At 40.1% G+C, this 20233-nt stretch overlaps 1 protein-coding gene and 1 pseudogene across 1 annotated transcript in view; both read left to right on the top strand.

Annotated features, from left to right (window-relative positions):
• Window positions 1-7252, top strand: part of LOC127619204 (terminal uridylyltransferase 4-like) — a 44918-nt gene extending 37666 nt beyond the window's left edge. Inside the window, exons 27-30 of the mRNA XM_052092012.1 lie at window positions 575-678; window positions 2695-3268; window positions 6063-6215; window positions 6713-7252. Of these exons, the coding sequence (XP_051947972.1) occupies window positions 575-678; window positions 2695-3268; window positions 6063-6215; window positions 6713-6798 (917 nt within the window). The 3' untranslated portion in view covers window positions 6799-7252. The remainder of the gene's footprint in view (window positions 1-574; window positions 679-2694; window positions 3269-6062; window positions 6216-6712) is intronic.
• A 3972-nt stretch (window positions 7253-11224) lies between these two features.
• Window positions 11225-19807, top strand: LOC127619208 (cytochrome P450 2B4-like; annotated as a pseudogene).
• The last annotated feature ends 426 nt before the right edge of the window (window positions 19808-20233 follow it).

A 20233-nucleotide genomic window follows, 5' to 3' on the forward strand; every position in this document is an offset into this window, starting at 1 on the left:
ATAAAGCGGAGCTGCCGTTCCGCTGGAGCACAACTTGAACAAAAAAAAAAACATCCCGGCATTTTATCTTAATGCACCCTTTATTTAAGTTCAAATAATAAGGATGAGCATTATCTAAATTATCTCCTTTAAAACAAGGTACATTTACTTGAAGAGCTTTAGCGCAGAACATTTTAAAATTTACTTTCAGAGAATGATGAATCTTGAATATAAGTATGTTTTATCTTGCTGCAGTGGCAAAAGTATAAACATGTGAAAAAAAAAATACACATATAGTCAAGATATATTCTCTGAAAACAAGTCTAAATATTTATCACTGTATGTTCATTCTCAGGTCAATTAATGTTGCTAGACGGATTTTCTGGACTTCATCCTCTTACAGTGTATACTAAGCAGTATCTATCTTTATTGTGGTTTTGCATTTGCAACCATTTATTTTGTTTGTTAATTCCTGTTGTAAAAAACTGTATTAGCCAATAGAAATTCAACCTCCATAAGAGTGCTGTTAATGTTTATCAGCTGTGCGTCCTGCAGAAGGCAGCATTTAACTGATTGCTATTGTTTGTTTTTCTAGTCCCTCACATGATCCGAGCAATGGCAAGCTCTCAATCCATCCCCATTCCTCAGGGCGCTTCCGTCCAGGATCGGGTCGGCCGGAACAGACAGACCTCTGAATGTGTAAGGACTAAAATCTTCTACAGTCAACAAGGGCTGGGGAATATATATGTCAAAAATGATATCTATAAAAATTATATATATGGATACAGTAAGCCACTTACAATGGAAGTGAATGGGGCCATTAAACAAACGTAAAAAATTTAAAATGCAACAAAAAAGTATAAAAAAGTATAGCAACAAGATGTAAACAATATGTGGGATTTACTGTTGAATTCAAAAGTTTACATACACTTAGGTTGAAGTCATTAAAATTCATTTTTTAACCACTCAACAGATTTAATATTCGCAAACTATAGTTTTGGCAAGTCGTTTAGGACATCTACTTTGTGCATGATACGAGTATTTTTCCAACAATTGTTTACAGACAGTTTGTTTCACTTTTAATTGACTATATCTCTAATCCAGTGGGTCAGAAGGCAATTAGCTTTTAATTGGAGGTGTACCTGTGGATGTATTTTAAGGTCTACCTTCAAACTCAGTGCCTCTTTGCTTGACATCATGGGAAAATCAAAAGAAAGCAACCAAAACCTCAGAAAAACAATTGTGGATATCCACAAGTCTGGTTCATCCTTGGGAGCAATTTCCAAATGTCTGAAGGTACCATATTCATCTGTACAAGCAATAGTATGCAAGTATAAACACCACAGGCCACGCAGCCATCATACCGATCAGGAAGGAGACGCATTCTGTCTCCAAGAGATAAACGTGGTTTGGTGCGAAAAGTGCAAATCAATCCCAGAACAACAGCAAAGGACCTTGTGAAGATGCTGGAGGAAACTGGTAGACAAGTATGTATATCCACAGTAAAACGAGTCCTATATCGACATAACCTGAAAGGCTGCTTGGCAAGGAAGAAGCCACTGCTCCAAAACTGCCATAAAAAACCCAGACTACAGTTTGCAAGTGCACATGGGGACAAAGATCTTACTTTTTGGATAAATGTCCTCTGGTCTAATGAAACAAAAATGTAACTGTTTGGCCATAATGACCATCGTTTTGTTTGGAGGAAAAAGGGTGAGACTTGAAAGCCGAAGAACACCATCTCAGCTGTGAAGCATGGGGGTGGCAGCATCATGTTGTGGGGGTGCTTTGCTGCAGGAGGGACTGGTGCACTTCACAAAATAGATGGCATCATGAGAAAGGAGAATTATGTGGATATATTGAAGCAACATCTCAAGACATCAGCCAGGAATGACCCCAAGCGTACCTCCGAAGTTGTGGCAAAATGGCTTAAAGACAACAAAGGTAAGGTATTGGAGTGGCCATCACAAAGCCCTGACCTCAATCTGATTTGGGGGCAGAACTGAAAAAGTGTGTGTGAGCAAGGAAGCCTTCAAACCAGACTCAGCTCTGTCTGGAAAAATGGGCCAAAATTCCAGCAACTTATTGTCAGAAACCCAAGTTAAATTTAAAGGCAATGCTGTATGTAAACTTTTGACCCACTGGGAATGTGATGAAAGAAATAAAAGCTGAAAGAAATCATTCTCTCGACTATTATTCTGGCATTTCAAATTTTTATATAAAGTAGTTATCCTAACTGACCTAAAACAGGGAAAGTTTTCTACAATTAAATGTCAGTAATTGTGAAAAACTGAGTTTGACTAAGGTGTATGTAAACTTCTGACTTCAAATGTAAGTGTGATAAAATCGCTTGCTAACCTTTTCTTTGTAAAGTTATATTCAATAGTTTTGATGTCATCATCATGACTTTGTAATATAATGTAAAGTCATTGCCAGCAAAAAGACTCAAAATAACATTTTGTTTAGGAGGGGACACAAAACTAACCTGGCATGTTTTTTTTTTAAGAAACGAAACTGATCAAATTAAAAGTATAATACAATTTTCACTCTATTTACAGTGTTGCTTAAAATGCTATTGGTAATTAAATCATGGCAGAAATATTGCAAATATTCAATATATCAGCCTGTCCTAACATCAATCCAAGATTGAAATTTTAGTTTTCATAAGTTTACAAAGTATTAAATCCACAATCTGTTTTCCATGTCTTTGTCTAGTCTGATACACTTCAAACTCCTCCCTACTCTCCTCAGCCGTCGCCGTACAGCCAGACATCTGTTTCACCGCAGAACAGCAAGCCTTCCTTAACCTCTACCACCACTGGCCTCCCCAAACCTTCCCAACCACAACAACCGCAGGTTCCACAGGTCCAACTTCCCATCTTCAGCTTCCCACAGTCACACCCAGGCCAGTACCACCATGCTGGGCTCTCTGCATTGGGTCTCCTGCCCTCCCACCCCCAGCAACCCGCCCTGACCGCGGGCTCATGGCCCGTCCACGGCCCCATCATCCAGGGCTCTGGGGCTTCCACTAGCTCCACCCACCCCGGCCAGCATACCTCGACTCCTTGCCTGAAGTTTGCCCTTCGCGGTGGGGGCGGGAATGGAGGTGGGCAGGCGGTGAGTCCCGCCCCTATGAATCTCAATGACCCCAGCATCATTTTCGCACAGCCGTCAACTGGGCGGGTGCCCGGGGGGGTCGGGGGCCCAGGCAGAAACAGGGGTCATCAATGGCACAATCACCATCTCACTCCAGGTGCACTAATTGGAAATGGCACGGTAAACAAGACAGGTGTGGTGCTCACAATCACTTATTATTGTTTGTCTGTGTGTGTGCGAGTGTTTTCTAGGCCTTCTAAAAGTTTTATAAATATACAGTTTTATAATATTTTGAATATATAATTAATATTTTTTGTATTACTATAATAATGCACTGTAATGTTATAATTATATAGTATTTATTATTTTTAAAACAACATGAAATAAAAATTGCCCCTATATTTGTTTTAATAAGTGCTGTCAGTCGAATACATTTAATCGTGATTAATCTAATATTTTTTTGTAGTTAATCACGATTAATCGCAGATATTACAAGTACTGAAATTTGACACTATATATATATACTTGTCGAAATTCATTTATTTCCATTTTAGGAAAGAAAACAAAACAATATGTTGCAATATAATGCTTTATTAACATTTACCAAATAAAGCTTTCCACAATATAAAGATAGAAATGCCCTAAAATAGCACCAATTCCGGTAAACGTTTTACAAAGTCTAATTGGGAATTTGACTAATTGAAAGAACTAGTCCCTACATAGGTTGAGTATTCATTGCAATGGGCATTAAATACCTTATACTCTCATCCTCCACAATATTAATCAGCTTAGTTACTGCGTTCATGATTCACGTCAGAACGTCAGCGTTGCGTGCCTTTTTGAACTCACCATGAAAAGTGCTTGCGAACAAACACTTACAAAGGATGAAAAATACTTGCTTTCTATCACAAGTCCCATCATCAAATAGAGTTAAGAAGTCCTTTCTCCATCATTCACTGACAGGGAAGCACTTTTATTTACTGAGATCACCTCCTCAGCTCTATCATAGGATAGAGTGTTACGGTCAACTAGCGTGTTACAACAGTACCACCCACAGAACGTCTATGGGACCACCGTGTTATGCTGTTTTATGCTAAGCTTGTAGTCTCCACTCATTAGAAGGGCTCTGGTGCTGTGGTGTGTGCGTCAGTGTAATGACTCCGTCATTGTGTCAATGCGTTTATCACGATTAAGGAAAATTAACACGTTCAACTTTTTAAATTAATCACGTGTTAACGCGTTTATTCTGACAGCTCTAATTTTAATATATAATTAATATTTTTGAACACTATAATTATTTACAAAAATATAATTGGTGGTAGCATCAGTGGTGGCTCAAAGCAGTATGAGGCATCAGAGTTACTGACCAGATGGTCAGGGTTCAAGCCACAGCACTACACAAGATACCACTGTTGAGTCATTGAGCAAGGCACTTAACACCAGGTTGATCGGAGATTATCCCTGTAATAAGTGCACTGTAAGTTGCTTTAGCATAGAAGTCTACCAAATTGTTAATGTAAATGTAGAATTATATGCTATAATATTATAATTGTACAGTATATTTTGAAAATATAATTTTTTGTTTTAATATATATTATTCTTATTTAAAAAAAAAATTGAATTATATTCCATAATATTACAATTGTTTAGTATTTATTTATTTTGTATATTTTTTTAACAACATTCCATCAAAATTGACCCCTTTTTTTGTATTTGGCACAATTTTATATATATATATATATATATATATTTTTTTTTTTAATTTATATTTTTATCAAATGCATCTTTCTGGGTGAATCTCACAAACTTTAAAGAGCAATTCATACTTGCATTATTTATTTATATATGTATATTTTGAAAGTATACATAATTGTAGTATTTGTTATACTGATTTTAATTTATATTATTAAAACATTATAAAATATTCTTAATTGTATTTGAAATGTAACTTTTTTCACCTTTTAAACAACTTTTGATTTAAAAAAAATATATATCAACCAGTATTATTATAGCCTAGCGTGTTTCCATCCAATCAAATCCCACTTGCTAAATCAAGCCCGTCTCTGCCAGTGTTAATCTCGTCAACAAAATCACCAACGTAAATGTTTGTTGACATGCTAAACAACAGCAAAATGAATCGTTTTAAAACTTGTTAATTACCTCACTTAAACGCATCTTATTTGTATATGAGATTAATCACTATAACCACAACATATATGTAATATTACAACTTACACCTGCACAGACAATGAAGTGAATGAACAGGTGAACTAAGTTACGCGCTAGTCATATTTTGCATAACATGCGTTGTGAATGCTCTGTTTCCGTTAAAAACTCGCAATGCAATACCCTTAACTGGCTAAACACAGAAAATAAATACCTCTAAAATATTCAGAATACACTAGGTTAACTTCAAAAGTAGCTAACACGACAGTATATTCATTATATGCTATTATTTCACAGTGTTTTGTATGTAGCCTATCTTTTATGTGTTTGATGCATGTTTAAATTTAAGAAAAAGATTTATAGATTTTTCCTAAAAGTTTGAATATTTGATTAAAGTTTGGACTGTTACAGTTTGACACATGCTTTTGTCATTTTGCACATTATTTTCAACTAAAAGATATAATTTGATGCCAGTTTAGACAGAGTAAACTGACTACAATGAATGAATGTGATATGATGAAATATTAACACATTTTCATCAAAAGACCAAAAATATGACTAAAACAAAAAATGTTTGTACAATTAACACTGCGCTCTGATTAATTTCCTGCTTAATAGTCTTTACTGATCTACACATGTCACATGTTATGTGATTTATTTTTTGTTGTGTAAGAGCAGGTGGTGTTTGTGAGATCAGGTAAGTCTCACAGGGTGTATTGGGTCCACTGGTTGACATCACCTCGGTTAGATTAATGGAAACAGGTTTTACTGGGTTTTAGAGATGTATTCATACCTGTCCTGTATATCCTTATATCTCTCAGATCCTGGTTTCGTGTCTCATCTTGGGAGTGTGAATCAGGGCTCTCGGTCTTGGGAACACAGCAGTGCTGCCCAGTATTCATTGTCTCCATCCTACATGCCCTACCGTATGCCAACTTACCTTCAACAGCCCAAAAAACCCTACATCTCACAAGGTATGTGTGTTTCAGCTGTGTAAAAAATTTCAAAGAAAACAGACAAGATTCAACTCTTATTTCACCCCAAAATCAAAGAAAAAAATAACATTAGAAAATTAATGAATTTATTTATTTATTTCCCCATTATTGCATTTTTCAAGCATGGGGATGCACGGCTCATGTGCCATGATAACTTTAAGAAGCTGTTTGTGTAAAACAGCCTTAACAAAAGCATATCTCCGATCCAGGCATCCCACATTGGAGTTGCTGTTGTTGTTACTGTTGTATCGTGCGTGCAAGCAACATCAGAAGAAAAATGGTTGACATTACATTGTCATCACAGGGGTGTTTTTTAGGTGCGAATACAACAGGGAAAAGTCTCTTTTGGAATGTTGTTCCTCTAAAAAGTTTTCTTTCCAGTTGGGGATCACCAGAACTCTAGGTGGGAAAGGGGCTATGGAGAAATCAGGACAATTTCCCACTTTTAACAGCTCTTTTTTTTGTCCCACTTACAGGTTCGATGGTGGCAAATCAACCCAATTACCCGCTTATTCAACACGGTCGGCACGGCAATCTCAACTACATTCAACAGAAGAAATGAAGTGACACTTTACTTTTTAAACCAGTGCCCAACATGTTTATAGAAAAGACTAACTTTGCATCATTTGGTCGAGACTTTTTAAAATGAATTTTATCATTTTTGTACTGTTTTTAATGTCTTATTTTCCTTTTATTTCAGTGTATCATCACATAAAATTGTGATACAAAATGTCAAATATTTTAATACCCCTATTTTTGGATGGGTCCAAAAAAAAGTGTTTTTATTTTATGTGTAAAGTAAGGATTTAAAATGTATTCACTTTACTTTTATTAGCTGTATTCCTGTTTTGCTTGCATGAGAACAAAGGCTTTAGATAGGAAAATAAAGCTCAACACCCGATCAGATAATTATGTAGTGCCAAAAATCTTCCCAATAGGAAACCATGAAAACTGACACAAAAAAAAAAAGATCAGAAAAAAAAATAAAGAAAAGACCAAAAAAATAAAGAAAAGAAAACCAACATGTTGATGTTTTTGCCTTTTATTTTGTAGAGTGATTTGTCTACAGCCAAAGTTGGGTTTTATGGTGTTAGAACTGGTACGGTCAAAATATGACATTCTTATGAATATAATTTTTTACCATTTTACAGTGTAACGCAGTTCAGTGGAAAGGAGGCGAGAACCGGCTTGATAATATAAATTATAGTTTAATATAAAACTGAAGCAAAAGACAAACACGCTTGACCGACATGTCAGTAAACGATCTCTCTCTCTCTCCCGCACCATCCTCCGCAGTCGGCCTTTATCCCTCTTGGAGGCTTAATTAGCCTGATAAGGGACCGGGTGTGTAAAATCACGACCCGGCCCTGCCCTCCACCCGGCATGACGTACATCCCAGAGAGAGAGAGGAAAGAGAGATGGAAAAAAAATAACACTCGCCGGTTCTCTGATACACCGTCGCATGGTCCTCGATCACTCCTCCACCCTCCCAGGTGGACGACAGCCGTTCCTCCCCGGGCGGACCGGAGTCAGACCCATGACCCCCGGCGGAAAGAACGCCCCTCCGCATTCACGGCGACTCCTGGGGACACTCCTCCGCCCCTGGCAGCGGCCCTAACGCTCCAGGCCATCGGGGAGTCACTTCCCTCCTCCCCTCGCGGACGGTGGTCTTCTGTCGACCCCTCTACGTTTCTGGGGGACGGCAGGGCACTCCTCCGCCCCTGGCAGCGGCTCCATCGCTCCAGGTGGTCGGGGAGTCCAGTCCCCACTCGCCTCGCAGACGGCAGCCGTTCACTGCGGCCGGGCTACTCCTTCCCTGGCAGATGGCAGAGGCGCTCCCCCGGGTGGACAGCAGTATCGAGGACTCTGCGATGGGTATCCCTCCTCCTTCCCGGGTTTCGGCACCAGTGTAATGCAGTTCAATGGAAAGGAGGAGGCGAGAACCGGCTTGATAATATAAATAATAGTTTAATATAAAACTGAAGCAAAAGACAAACACACATGACGGACATGTCCGTAAACTATCTCTCTCTCAACGCACCACCGTCTGCCATCGGCCTTTATCCCTCTCGGACACTTAATTAGCCTGATAAGGAACCGGGTGTGTAGAATCACGACCCGGCCCCGCCCTCCATCCGGCCACATACAGGTTTAGAGTGTTTTGGTTGGTTTTCCCCTCATCGTGAACAGTAAGTGCCACTTTTACAACTGTCATGTCAGCAACGCTGGTTCTTCCTCATTCTTGTGAAAATGACAAAGAATATGAAATATTACATGTTCTGAGTGCCAACTTTTCTACATTATGTGGCTATTATTGTTTCTGGATTGAGGATTTAAATTCACATTTTTTAAGAGTGTTGGGTGTCTCCAAAACTCACGTCCATTTTTCCAATTATTCGTACAGCTTTTAATTTCATTCATTCAAATAAATGTGTTGTTATTATTGCGCTACTTTATCTCTAACTCTGATTTAGAATTGGCAGAATTCTAGATCTAACAACCTGTAGATAAAGTAAACTGTTATTGTCATTCTTCCAGTAAACATTTGTGCAGTGAAAATGGCAAGTGGCCATGGTGTAAGCGGGATAATCCACGGCTAGGTGTGCGTTAAACTATTTGAATGCATTTATATATACACTCACCTAAAGGATTATTAGGAATACCTTTGCAATTTCTCATTAATGCAATTATCTAATCAACCAATCACATGGCAGTTGCTTCATTGCATTTAGGGGTGTGGTCCTGGTCAAGACAATCTCCTGAACTCCAAACTGAAAGTCAGAATGGGAAAGAAAGGTGATTTAAGCAATTTTGAGCGTGGCATGGTTGTTGGTGCCAGACGGGCCGGTCTGAGTATTTCACAATCTGCTCAATTACTGGGATTTTCACGCACAACCATTTCTAGGGTTTACAAAGAATGGTGTGAAAAGGGATGTGGCAGTCCTGTGGGCGAAAATGCCTTGTTGATGCTAGAGGTCAGAGGAGAATGGGCTGACTGATTCAAGCTGATAGAAGAGCAACTTTGCCTGAAATAACCACTCGTTACAACCGAGGTATGCAGCAAAGCATTTGTGAAGCCACAACACGCACAACCTTGAGGCGGATAGGCTACAACAGCAGAAGACCCCACCGGGTACCACTCATCTCCACTACAAATAGGAAAAAGAGGCTACAATTTGCAAGAGCTCACCAAAATTGGACAGTTGAAGACTGGAAAAATGTTGCCTGGTCTGATGAGTCTCGATTTCTGTTGAGACATTCAGATGGTAGAGTCAGAATTTGACGTAAACAGAATGAGAACATGGATCCATCATGCCTTGTTACCACTGTGCAGGCTGGTGGTGGTGGTGGTGTAATGGTGTGGGGATGTTTTCTTGGCACACTTTAGGCCCCTTAGTGCCAATTGGGCATCGTTTAAATGCCACGGCCTACCTGAGCATTGTTTCTGACCATGTCCATCCCTTTATGGCCACCATGTACCCATCCTCTGATGGCTACATCCAGCAGGATAATGCACCATGTCACAAAGCTCGAATCATTTCAAATTGGTTTCTTGAACATGACAATGAGTTCACTGTACTAAAATGGCCCCCACAGTCACCAGATCTCAACCCAATAGAGCATCTTTGGGATGTGGTGGAACGGGAGCTTCATGCCCTGGATGTGCATCCCACAAATCTCCATCAACTGCAAGATGCTATCCCATCAATATGGGCCAACATTTCTAAAGAATGCTTTCAGCACCTTGTTGAATCAATGCCACGTAGAATTAAGGCAGTTCTGAAGGCGAAAGGGGGTCAAACACAGTATTAGTATGGTGTTCCTAATAATCCTTTAAGTGAGTGTAGATAGCTATATATATTCTCACCGAGCACTTTATTAGGAACACTATGGTCCTAATAACGTGCTCGACATGGTCTTCTGCTGTTGTAACCCATCCGCCTCAGGGTTCTGCGTGTTCATTCTGAGATGCTATTCTGCTCACTACAATTGTACAGAGTGGTTATCTGAGTTAACATAGCCCTTATGTCAGCTCGAACCAGTCTGGCCATTCTCCGTTGACCTCTCTCATCAACAAGGCGCTTCCGTCCGCAGAACTTCCTCTCGCTGGATGTATTTTGCCACCATTCTGCGTAAACACTAGAGACCGTTGTGAGTGAAAATCTCAGGAGATCACCAGATACACACATACTCAAACCAGCCCATCTGGCACCAACAATCATGGCACAGTCCAAATCACTGAGATCACATTTGAACATTAACTAAAGCTCCTGACCCACATCTGCATAATTTTATGCATTGTACTCCTGCCATACGATTGGCTGATTAGATAATCGCATGAATATGTAGGTGTACAAGTGTTCCTAATAAAGTGCTCCGTGAGCATATATGCGACAAAATGTGAAAATATTGCTTGAGGTTGCAAGAATTTGTTCATATTTTACTTTTCCTCTAAGTTTACTGTTGGGCGTTTGTTTTCACCTTTACACACCTTTCCAGACCTCTTACATTATAACATTATTCAAGAAAATATTAGGAAGTTGGATACGTTTCTATTGACTGTGCTGTGGTTTAGTTTCATGAAGTTTCAATTTTATAGTATCAAAGATCTTTGAGATAGTCCGTCATTCATTTACTAAACTGACCCTACTAATCTTTTGAACATTGTTCATTCCCCTTTGTAAAGAGTGAAGCTGATCCATTCACTCACACTAGTGTTTGTAGAGATAGGAGTGTTTTGTTGCAACCAATGTTGTTTTGGTAAATATAAAACTAGGCAGATTTTAAGCTTTCAATATGTAGATCCAATTAGCATTAACAGTGATGACAGATCAAGTGATCAAGGGTGACTGCACAACAAATATGAAAGGACATGTCAAACTCTCTCTCTCTCTCTCTCTCTCTTACAGGCTCCTCCTACTTGAGCATTGACTTTATAAAGCACAATTGATATGTGTGGTGCTTCTGTGTTTATCCTGAAATTAATCTGTCACCATGTGGACTACTCTGTTGAACTTAGACCTGAATTCTGTGGGCCTAACTTTGTTTCTGGGCTTGATCTTTCTGGTTCTGTATGAAACATTCAGGATTAATTTCTCTACAGCCAAAAATCCCCCTGGTCCCAGACCTCTGCCTTTTGTGGGGACCTTGCCATTCTTTTTGAAAAACCCAACGGAGTTAATTCGATCGGTGAGTCTTTGCTGTAGCCGTAATATTTTAGGGTAATAGGACTTGATTTTCAGGTCAGTTTGTGTCTTATGTACTCTTGTGGGGACTTGCATTACATTGCCAAAGGTATGTGGACACCCATTTCTAATGATCAGGTTTTCCATTTTAGCTACACCTGATCTCTAGCAGATGCATAAACAAAGCATACAGCCATGCAATCTTATTTTAAGTAGAAAGCACAGTACATTTTCTGTTCCAGCATGGTCGTACCCTTGTGGACAAAGCGAGGTCCATGAAGAAATTGTTTACCAAGTCTTGTGTGGAAGAACTTGACTGGCCTGCACAAACCCAGACCTGAACACCTCTGAATACCTTTGAGCCAGATCCCTTCCCCCAACAATAGTGTCAGACCTCACTAATGCCCATGTCTGAATGGGAGCAAATCCCAACAGCCATGTTACAAATTCTAATGGAAATCAGACAAGAAGAGTGAAAGTTTTTACAGCAGGAAATGGGAGGACCAACGTCCAATTAATGCCAGTGGTTTTGAAATGTTCAACCATCACCACCATGTTGGGTGTCCATATACTTTCAACAACTCATGTAGTGTAGTTCACATATGAAACATTGTCTCTCTCACTTCAGTTTGTGCTGAATTGCTTTAAACTCTTTTTCTGACCAGGTGCCTCAGTATGGAGAGATGTCCTCCGTGTACATCGGAAGAAAGCCAACAATAATCTTGAATACAGTCCAGATCACCAAGGAAGCCCTGGTCCAGAATGCTTCATCTTTTTCCGGAAGACCACATATACCACTTCTAGACTGGGTAACTGGTGGATATGGTAAGACACATGGTGTTCTGAAATTTAGTTTGAAATACAGTACGAGTAGGGTGCCATATTAAGATAATAACCAGCTTCAGGTTGTAGCTTATTTTACATGTGTGGAGAGTGAGGCGTGATGCAGAGAGTAGAGTGGTGCCAGAGCAAATTTTTAAATTAAGAAAATAACCTTTTTAACCTTAATGGCAATAACAAGGTGCTAGCCTGCCATTGGGAGCAACTTGGGGTTCAGTGTCTTGCCCAAGGACACCTCGGCATGTGGAGTCATGTGGGCCGGGAATCGAACCACCAACCCTGCGATTATTGGCCGACCCGCTCTACCAACTGACCCACAGCCGCCCTTATTTGGTACAACAAATAGACAATTAAAATCATGGTTAATTGTAAATCATTGTTCTACATGTAGTAGGGCAAGAGATGTGGGTCCAATCAGTGGCGGTTCTTGACAGATTTATCAGAGGAGGAAAATTATAAAAAAATGTATCGAAAGATCAAACCAATAAAAGATAGATGGGGGGGGTCTAAATATCATGTATTATGATATGTTTTTTGCAGGTAATTATGCTCCCTTACACCAATGATGTACTCTCCCTGATATCTCAAAATAGTCTTGATAAATACAGATTCAACTCTCTTCTAAATACAACAAATGAACGGAAAGTTATGCAGTGAGACTACAATCAATGCTAACATTTATAAATGAATGGAGTGGCCCCATTCCATGTACAGTAACATTTATTCACCTAGGCCACTGTATGTGTCGAAGAACTCCATTGCATCGAATATATATATGAAAATATCATTCAGTCTGACATGTTCTTAGGTCTTCCAATACTTTTATTCCATCGATATTTTTCTTCACCTCTCACAATATCCACAAGCAGGCTTGATAAAGCGTAAACGTGATACTGAAAGCTGATTGGCTTGTATGGTTACCTCTGATAATGATTGGTTATTAACGCAGGAGGCAAATTCTATTTAGCTAATGAGAGGAGGCATTATGCCATCAGAGTCCTTTGGCATTCATACAGTAATTTAAACCCTGTCTACTGCACATGAAAGGAAAATAAACATGTTTTTCCATTAAAAGGCATCCGAGTTATGTTAGTAGGTAAACCGATTAAAAACAACTTTCATTTTGCATATAATTTTGAGGAGGCTCAGCCTCCTTTGCCTCTTCTGACCTGCTGACCAAATACAAAAATTTGGTTCTTTATTTGGTACAACAAATAGACAATTAAAATCATGGCACATACAAATTCCAAATTCCGCTGAAACATTCCTCATCTTTGGCATGTGCTGGCCATTGACCGTACTAAAAGAATATCACAATACAGTTGTAGTGGGCATGAGTCCAACACATTCATATTCGTTTGCGGTCAGGCAATGTGGTTGGCCGGTTGCAATATGATCTTGAACGCAGAAAAATGATGAATACCCGGGCCTGAAGTCTATTGGTAGATGATCAGGTGGACTACCATCCAGCAAAGTTGGAGTCTTGTGGTCTTTGTCTTTGGCTTAAGATCACATAAACAAGTCTTTGGTCTAGCACGTCAAAAGTATAGATCTAGGTGCTGGTCTAGATCTGGGCCTTGAGATGTCTAGACTCATTCTGGTTCGTAGTAGGTCTGTTAATGGTCTGTTAAAGGTCATCTCTTCTAGCCGGTAGGGCTGCAGTCAACCTGGTTAGGGCTGGTAGAACAACTTAGCTGCTATCATGTTCCAAAAACCAGCCTGACCACCCTAAGCTTGTATGAACTGGTTTTTCCATAAATGTATGTTCTCCCTCTCTCTCGCTCTCTTCAGGTATAGTAATGGCTACATTTGGTCACTCCTGGAGGCAACAGAGACGGTTTGCTCTTCACACGCTGAGGAATTTTGGCCTGGGGAAGAAGTCGTTGGAAGAACGTGTTGCAGAAGAAGGACGTTACCTGGTTGCTGAAATGTTCAAAGCAAAAGGTTTCAGAGGATATCAGTGCCTGTTGGAATATGTTTTTGAATGTTTAGATGAAGTTTGCACCTCATTCTCTTGAGTCTTAGGCCAGAAGCATACTTCACACAAGTGCGCATTGCAAGCATATGGTCCAGTTGTACAAACTTTTATGATGCGTTCTTACAGTGGTGTAGTGGTAACAAACCTGATTTCTCAAGGGGTGAGTTACCTTCATATATCTGCTGAAAGGAAAGAAAACTCTGCTGTAGCACCCCTCAATCTCAATCTTCACTACAAAACTCATAGCCTAGGTGTTTTCATAATAGAAATCTTGAGGTAAGGCAAGTTTATTTACTTTATATTTCATACACAGTGTGAATTCAAAGTGCTTTACATAGAAATTATAATGAAAATAAAAAGATACATAGTCAATTTTAAAATCACTTACAAGTACAACAAATAAATAATAAAAATAAAAAGTAAGACACAAACATTTTAACAGCGAGTTTGGAGCACCCCTTCAGTGGAAACTCTAAACGGATGACCCAGGGATCCAACGGTCGATCACCCTGTGATACTGAAATGGCCAATCCCGTGACCTTTAGTAACCACCTTCTTGATGTCCTAAAGTCTATTACTCCTTTATCTTGAAGTGACCACTCCTATAGTCTTTAATAACCCCCACCTTTCTCATTCAGATGTTTCCACCAATATTTAAATGCAATAAAATCATACAGTGAAAGATTTTGACACTTGAGTTTGGGCGCCCCTTATCTAAGTGGAAGCACCGAACAGGTGCCCCAGGGGTCCGAAAGTCTTACTTTAGCACTCTTGCACAGCGTTTGTTTGGGTGGAGGCCATTTGATTTAAACAGTTCTCTTTGACTCCAGAAAAGATTAAAGTTGTCAATGCAGTTCAGTTTTATGAGTCATCAGAATTTTCAGAAGTTCCTTATTCACATCAGAAATCATTGCTCAAGGAAGGCAGCAAGTAGCGGTAGCCCTGCTGCCAATTTTTCTCTTATTGGAGTCACCCACTATCAGAGTGCTGGGCTTGGCTTTGATCTCAGCAGAATCCCACTGCCTGCTCGACCTTAAGTGCCTGCTAGCTGCAATGTAAGCTGCTGACTGACGTGTTCTATGTCCGATCAAATTCTGGGTTTCTTCGTCCACATTCATTAATGGTATTAGTGAGAATTCCTGTATTGGCTAGTTGGGTCATAGACGTATCCGGGGTGGAAGATGCTAATGCTGCAATATGTGATACTCATGACAGTTTTATGTCTCAAGCACCTTTGGGTCTTGCTCCATGTTGCTTTCAGCAGTTACTTGAGGTACCTGTAATGCTGTTTTATCTAGGCTCATTATAGCCTAGGAGTGCTAGATTCACAGGACTCACCAGCTGTATGCAGAGGGGGTCCACAGCAAAGTTCTACAGTGTGTTTCTTCAGGGATGGCAGTACCGCAAGTAACTTTAGCCACTTTTCCACCATTGGGCCGAACAGTTCTCGTAGAAAAACCATGCCGTTCCGGGCCAGTTAGCAAGGTTAGGATTTCTTTTTCCACTGTGGTGTGGTAAGATGAGGAGAATGTACATAACAGATTAGTCAGTTGGCGACAGCATGATAAGTAAACTTGGGTGTGTGCGTGCTATGGAGAATGATCGTATACTCCAGTTTCAGGACTGCTTTTTCCCCCTCGGTTTTACTCTACTAAAGCACAGGAAACACATTTCCCAGAAAGCAAAGAGAAAAAGGAAAGAGGTTTACCATCAAATATTGCCAAATATTAGAAAACTTGGCAAGGTAGAAACAACAAAAAGCTCTTTTGTTACCTTTGTGTTGGTAAATTGACATCCTGAGTTGCCACGTACTGAAGCCAGTCCACCAGCACAGTTTAGCATGTTGAATTAGCTAACCGTGACGAGAAATCCAGGCCGAGAATGGTTTGTAATTGTGCCATGCTGCACCGTGCTCATGTGGAAATGCTACTGTAACCATTCCATACCGTGATGAGATCCATTCGGCCTGATGGTGGAAAAGGAGCTTTTGTTTCAAGAACTGAATCTTTTGTAGAAGTCTATGGCAGTTTGTGCCATAAACCAAAATTAGGCATTTTTTTCCCCCGTCCATCTGTGTGAAGGCAGCTGTGTTGTTCAGTTTCAGGAATGTAAAATGACTGGTATAGAATGCTGGTAGGCTGTTTTGACAAAAAGCAACAGCTGTTAGAACCATCATAGGGACCATCATAAAAAAATCTTGATATATATTAACAGTGTTTTTCTGTTTAAGGTTAGCCATTTGATCCTCAACATGCCATTCAAAATGCAGTTTCCAACATCATCTGTTCAATTGTCTTTGGAAATCGCTTCAACTATGATAACGATAGCTTCGCACACCTTCTGAAAATCCTGAATGAAAACATCATTCAATCAGGGTTACTTATTGGCCAGGTATGAACAAGTGCTTAACGTGATTTGCCCTTGGACAGTGCTGGCTTGAACAAGAGGCGAATGGGACAACTTAATCTGGAACACAACATTTTGTTTTCCTTTTTCAGATATTTAACTTACTTCCCTTCATTAAGCACTTCCCTGGGCCACACCAGGCAATGTACCAGAACGCTGAAGAGTTAAAGGGTTTTATCAGAGAAGCAGTTCAAGAACACAGAGAATCTCTTGATCCAGAAAACCCTCGAGACTTCATTGATGCCTACCTGATGGAGATCGAGAAAGTGAGATATTGCAATAACAAACCACTCTAGGGCCCCCGTTTCCACCTGCTATTAAGATGCGTTTTGGGTGATCTGATCACATGTGATCAGCCCTGAACAGGGTCTAAACCGGTTTGTGTTCAGATCATCAAAAAAGCATGTGACCAGATGGCATTTGTGGTGTAAATGCTAATCCGTCCAGTTAGTTTCTTGGCAGCAGTGAAGCGCCACCCCTCACCTGTCAATTATCCGCTGCGCTAAAACAAGAGTTGAAATTTTTCGATTACAAGTGGCTTTAAAAAGGAAATAACTGTCCGATTGAAAAATTTTAAAAAGCAGATACATACACTGTCTCGAAAGCTCTCGGATCTTCTTTAGTCTGCCTGATATCAACACAGATGACAATCGTAAACACCTGAAGCTCCTTTAATACAGGTAATCCATTAAAATAAAGGATAATTCTGCTTGACATGTTGCGTTTCGTTCTTTGATAAAATTTCAAGCGCATCTGGATGATCTTTTTTTTTACTTCATTGCACTTTAGTATCATGCAGTAACACACTGACATAGTGATTGATGTAGTATGAAACAGAGACCCTCCCCTCCAAACCCAAACAAAAGTGGTCACAGGAGACCCATTGAAGTGATCAGGTGTAAACAGCGATGTGTCTCACCTGACCACATGTGATCGAATCATCCGAGACGCATCGTAATAGCAGGTGGAAACAGGATCTAGAAACTGTACAATCAGATCTTAATGGTACTGTTACTTTATTTGATGGGGGAAATGGGTTTTCCATCAATTCACCCATGGAAATATTCACCACCAGGTAGACGACTGGTTTTTTTCCCTTGGAATTTCTTAGTGCAAGGGTAAATGTGATGAGCCTAGATCAACATCTTTTTTTGGGTCCTGGAACAACATTCCTTTTAAAATCAGTCCTAAACCCAATTCGTACCCTAATCCTAACGCTAACCAAGTCCTACATCTCAAATTAGATTGAAATAACCCTAAGCACCAACCCTAAGTCTAACTGTGACACGCTTGTTCTACCCACTCCGTACGGGACTCGAACCTAGGCCTCCGGCGTGGGAGGCGGGTGCTCTAACAAGGAGGCTAAAGGCTACAGCCTCTAGCGTCAGTCGCTAGTGCACCTCTTGAGGTCAGGACATTAGCTGGCTCCCATTACATAACCCAAACTGTAACCCTAAAACCTGGTTGGTACAAGTGTTGTTCCAGAACCAAGAAGGGTGTTGATTCGGGAACATGTCCTACTTTGAGAAATCACAGTATCACTTCAGATAGGTAATTCTAGGTCAATCCTTGGGTAAATTGAGATTATTTGTTTTTCTCGGAGCAGCAAAAGTCAAATGAGAACTCCACGTTTCATGAGGAGAACATGGTGATGTCAGTAAGCCATCTGTTTGTGGCTGGAACTGACACCACCGCAACCACCATCAGATGGGGACTCATCTTTTTGATTCAAAACTCAGATGTACAAGGTACAAAGTCATACATTTTTATATTATAATGCAGATAATCTTCAGTAACTTCTTATGTGAACATTTAATTAAAAGTGATTTAAGGAAGTAACCCCCATTCAAGGTCCAAGGGTCTTTTCTGCTTGGCACATTAAGATGATTTCCAAGAATCGAATCCCTTGTAATCAAGACTTCTGTTTACAAGTGATCAATTTATGGTTCTTCTGTGGGTCTAGCTAACCTATTTTAATTACCTTATGTATTCCAGAGCGATGTCATGAAGAAATAGTTTGGGTGCTGGGTTACGACCGCTTGCCCAGCATGGATGACCGTGACAAACTACCATACATGTACGCCACTTTTCACGAGATTCAGCGCTGTGGAAACATTGTACCTCTTGGTTTATTTCATGAAACAACTCAGCCTGTTAAACTACGAGGATATGAAATCCCCAAGGTAATGAATGGAGCATGAATGAGTGATTTGTAAGTTAGTGCCATGTTCTGCTTGTTTCTACAACTGGTATTAACGTAATACAACTTTCTGCTAACAAACTCTGACTTTGTCTTTTCAGGAAACTCAGATAATGGCGAACCTAACAGCAATTTTAAGTGATAAGGAGCACTGGAAGTATCCAGACACTTTTAACCCAGAGAATTTCTTAGATGACAACGGGCAGTTCCACAAACCAGAGTCCTTCCTTCCTTTGTCATTGGGTGAGTCATTGTGTGTCTGACCAAATCAGCATACGTGACCAAGCGCAAACGTAACTAGGCTGATATTGCTTGTGTTTACCTTCAGGTCCAAGGGTATGTCCTGGTGAGAACCTGGCAAAGATGGAGCTCTTCCTCTTCATTACTTCTCTTCTACAGCAAATTTGTTTCTCATGGCCACCCAGCGAGCCACGTCCAGACATGGATGGGATTGTCAGTGTGGTTCGCTCTCCTCAGCCTTTCAACGTCATCTGCCACAGCAGAGGTTCCAAAGAGAGATCATCAGTAACCTTTCCAACATCTTCAGGACGTTGAGAACTCAAGTTCCCATAGCTTTTCTTGGCGAAGGCATAGATTTGCGGGGTGAATCTCTCCAAGCCTGTTAAGAACATGTCAGGGTCATATTTCTACCCACATGTCTTCAATTTATATTGTTATATTGCCGTTATTGTTGAGTTGCCTCAGTTGCATTTTTTGTACATTACTAATGCTGACGTCATGGTACTAAATGCCCCCAAAAAAACTTTTGAAAATCAAAGTTAAATTGTAATTGCATTCAAATAACCATCACTGATTTAAGTACAGGTTCTTGTGTCTCAAATGAGTAAACTATAATTCTGCAGCAGATGTCAAAAAGATGTGTAAATTTTCAAATACAATGATAGCATTATTCTATAATAGTGTAAACAGATCTTATGACCCCCGAGGTGCCTAATCACAGTTTGCTGTCTGTATTTCAGTATTATGTTAAATAAAAATAAAGTAATTTTGAATTATTGTTAAACTGTCCCTAATTGTGCACATTGATGTGAGGTTTCCTTGATTTAAATTTGGGCACTATAAAAACGTTTGTGGTGGAATGAAATATTGGTAATTTGGATCACGTTGAGAATTCCAATGGAGAAAAAAGGTCAGATTAGTTGTAAGTTATTTGAGCACCTTCCAGGACTGGACTGGTAATCTGGCATACCGGGCATTTTCCCAATGGGCCGACGCACTTTTGGGCCGATCAGGGGTGATTTTGGGCCATCGGGAGAACCAAGCGGGCCGGTGGTCCGGCTGCGAAACGTGCCAAATGGGCGGCGATTAAGCATCAATGAGCCGCAGCATAATGCAGAACGGACCACAAAACGGCGCCGCGATATGC

This window comes from Xyrauchen texanus, chromosome 25 (assembly GCF_025860055.1).
Source record: "Xyrauchen texanus isolate HMW12.3.18 chromosome 25, RBS_HiC_50CHRs, whole genome shotgun sequence".
Lineage (NCBI taxonomy): Eukaryota > Metazoa > Chordata > Actinopteri > Cypriniformes > Catostomidae > Xyrauchen > Xyrauchen texanus.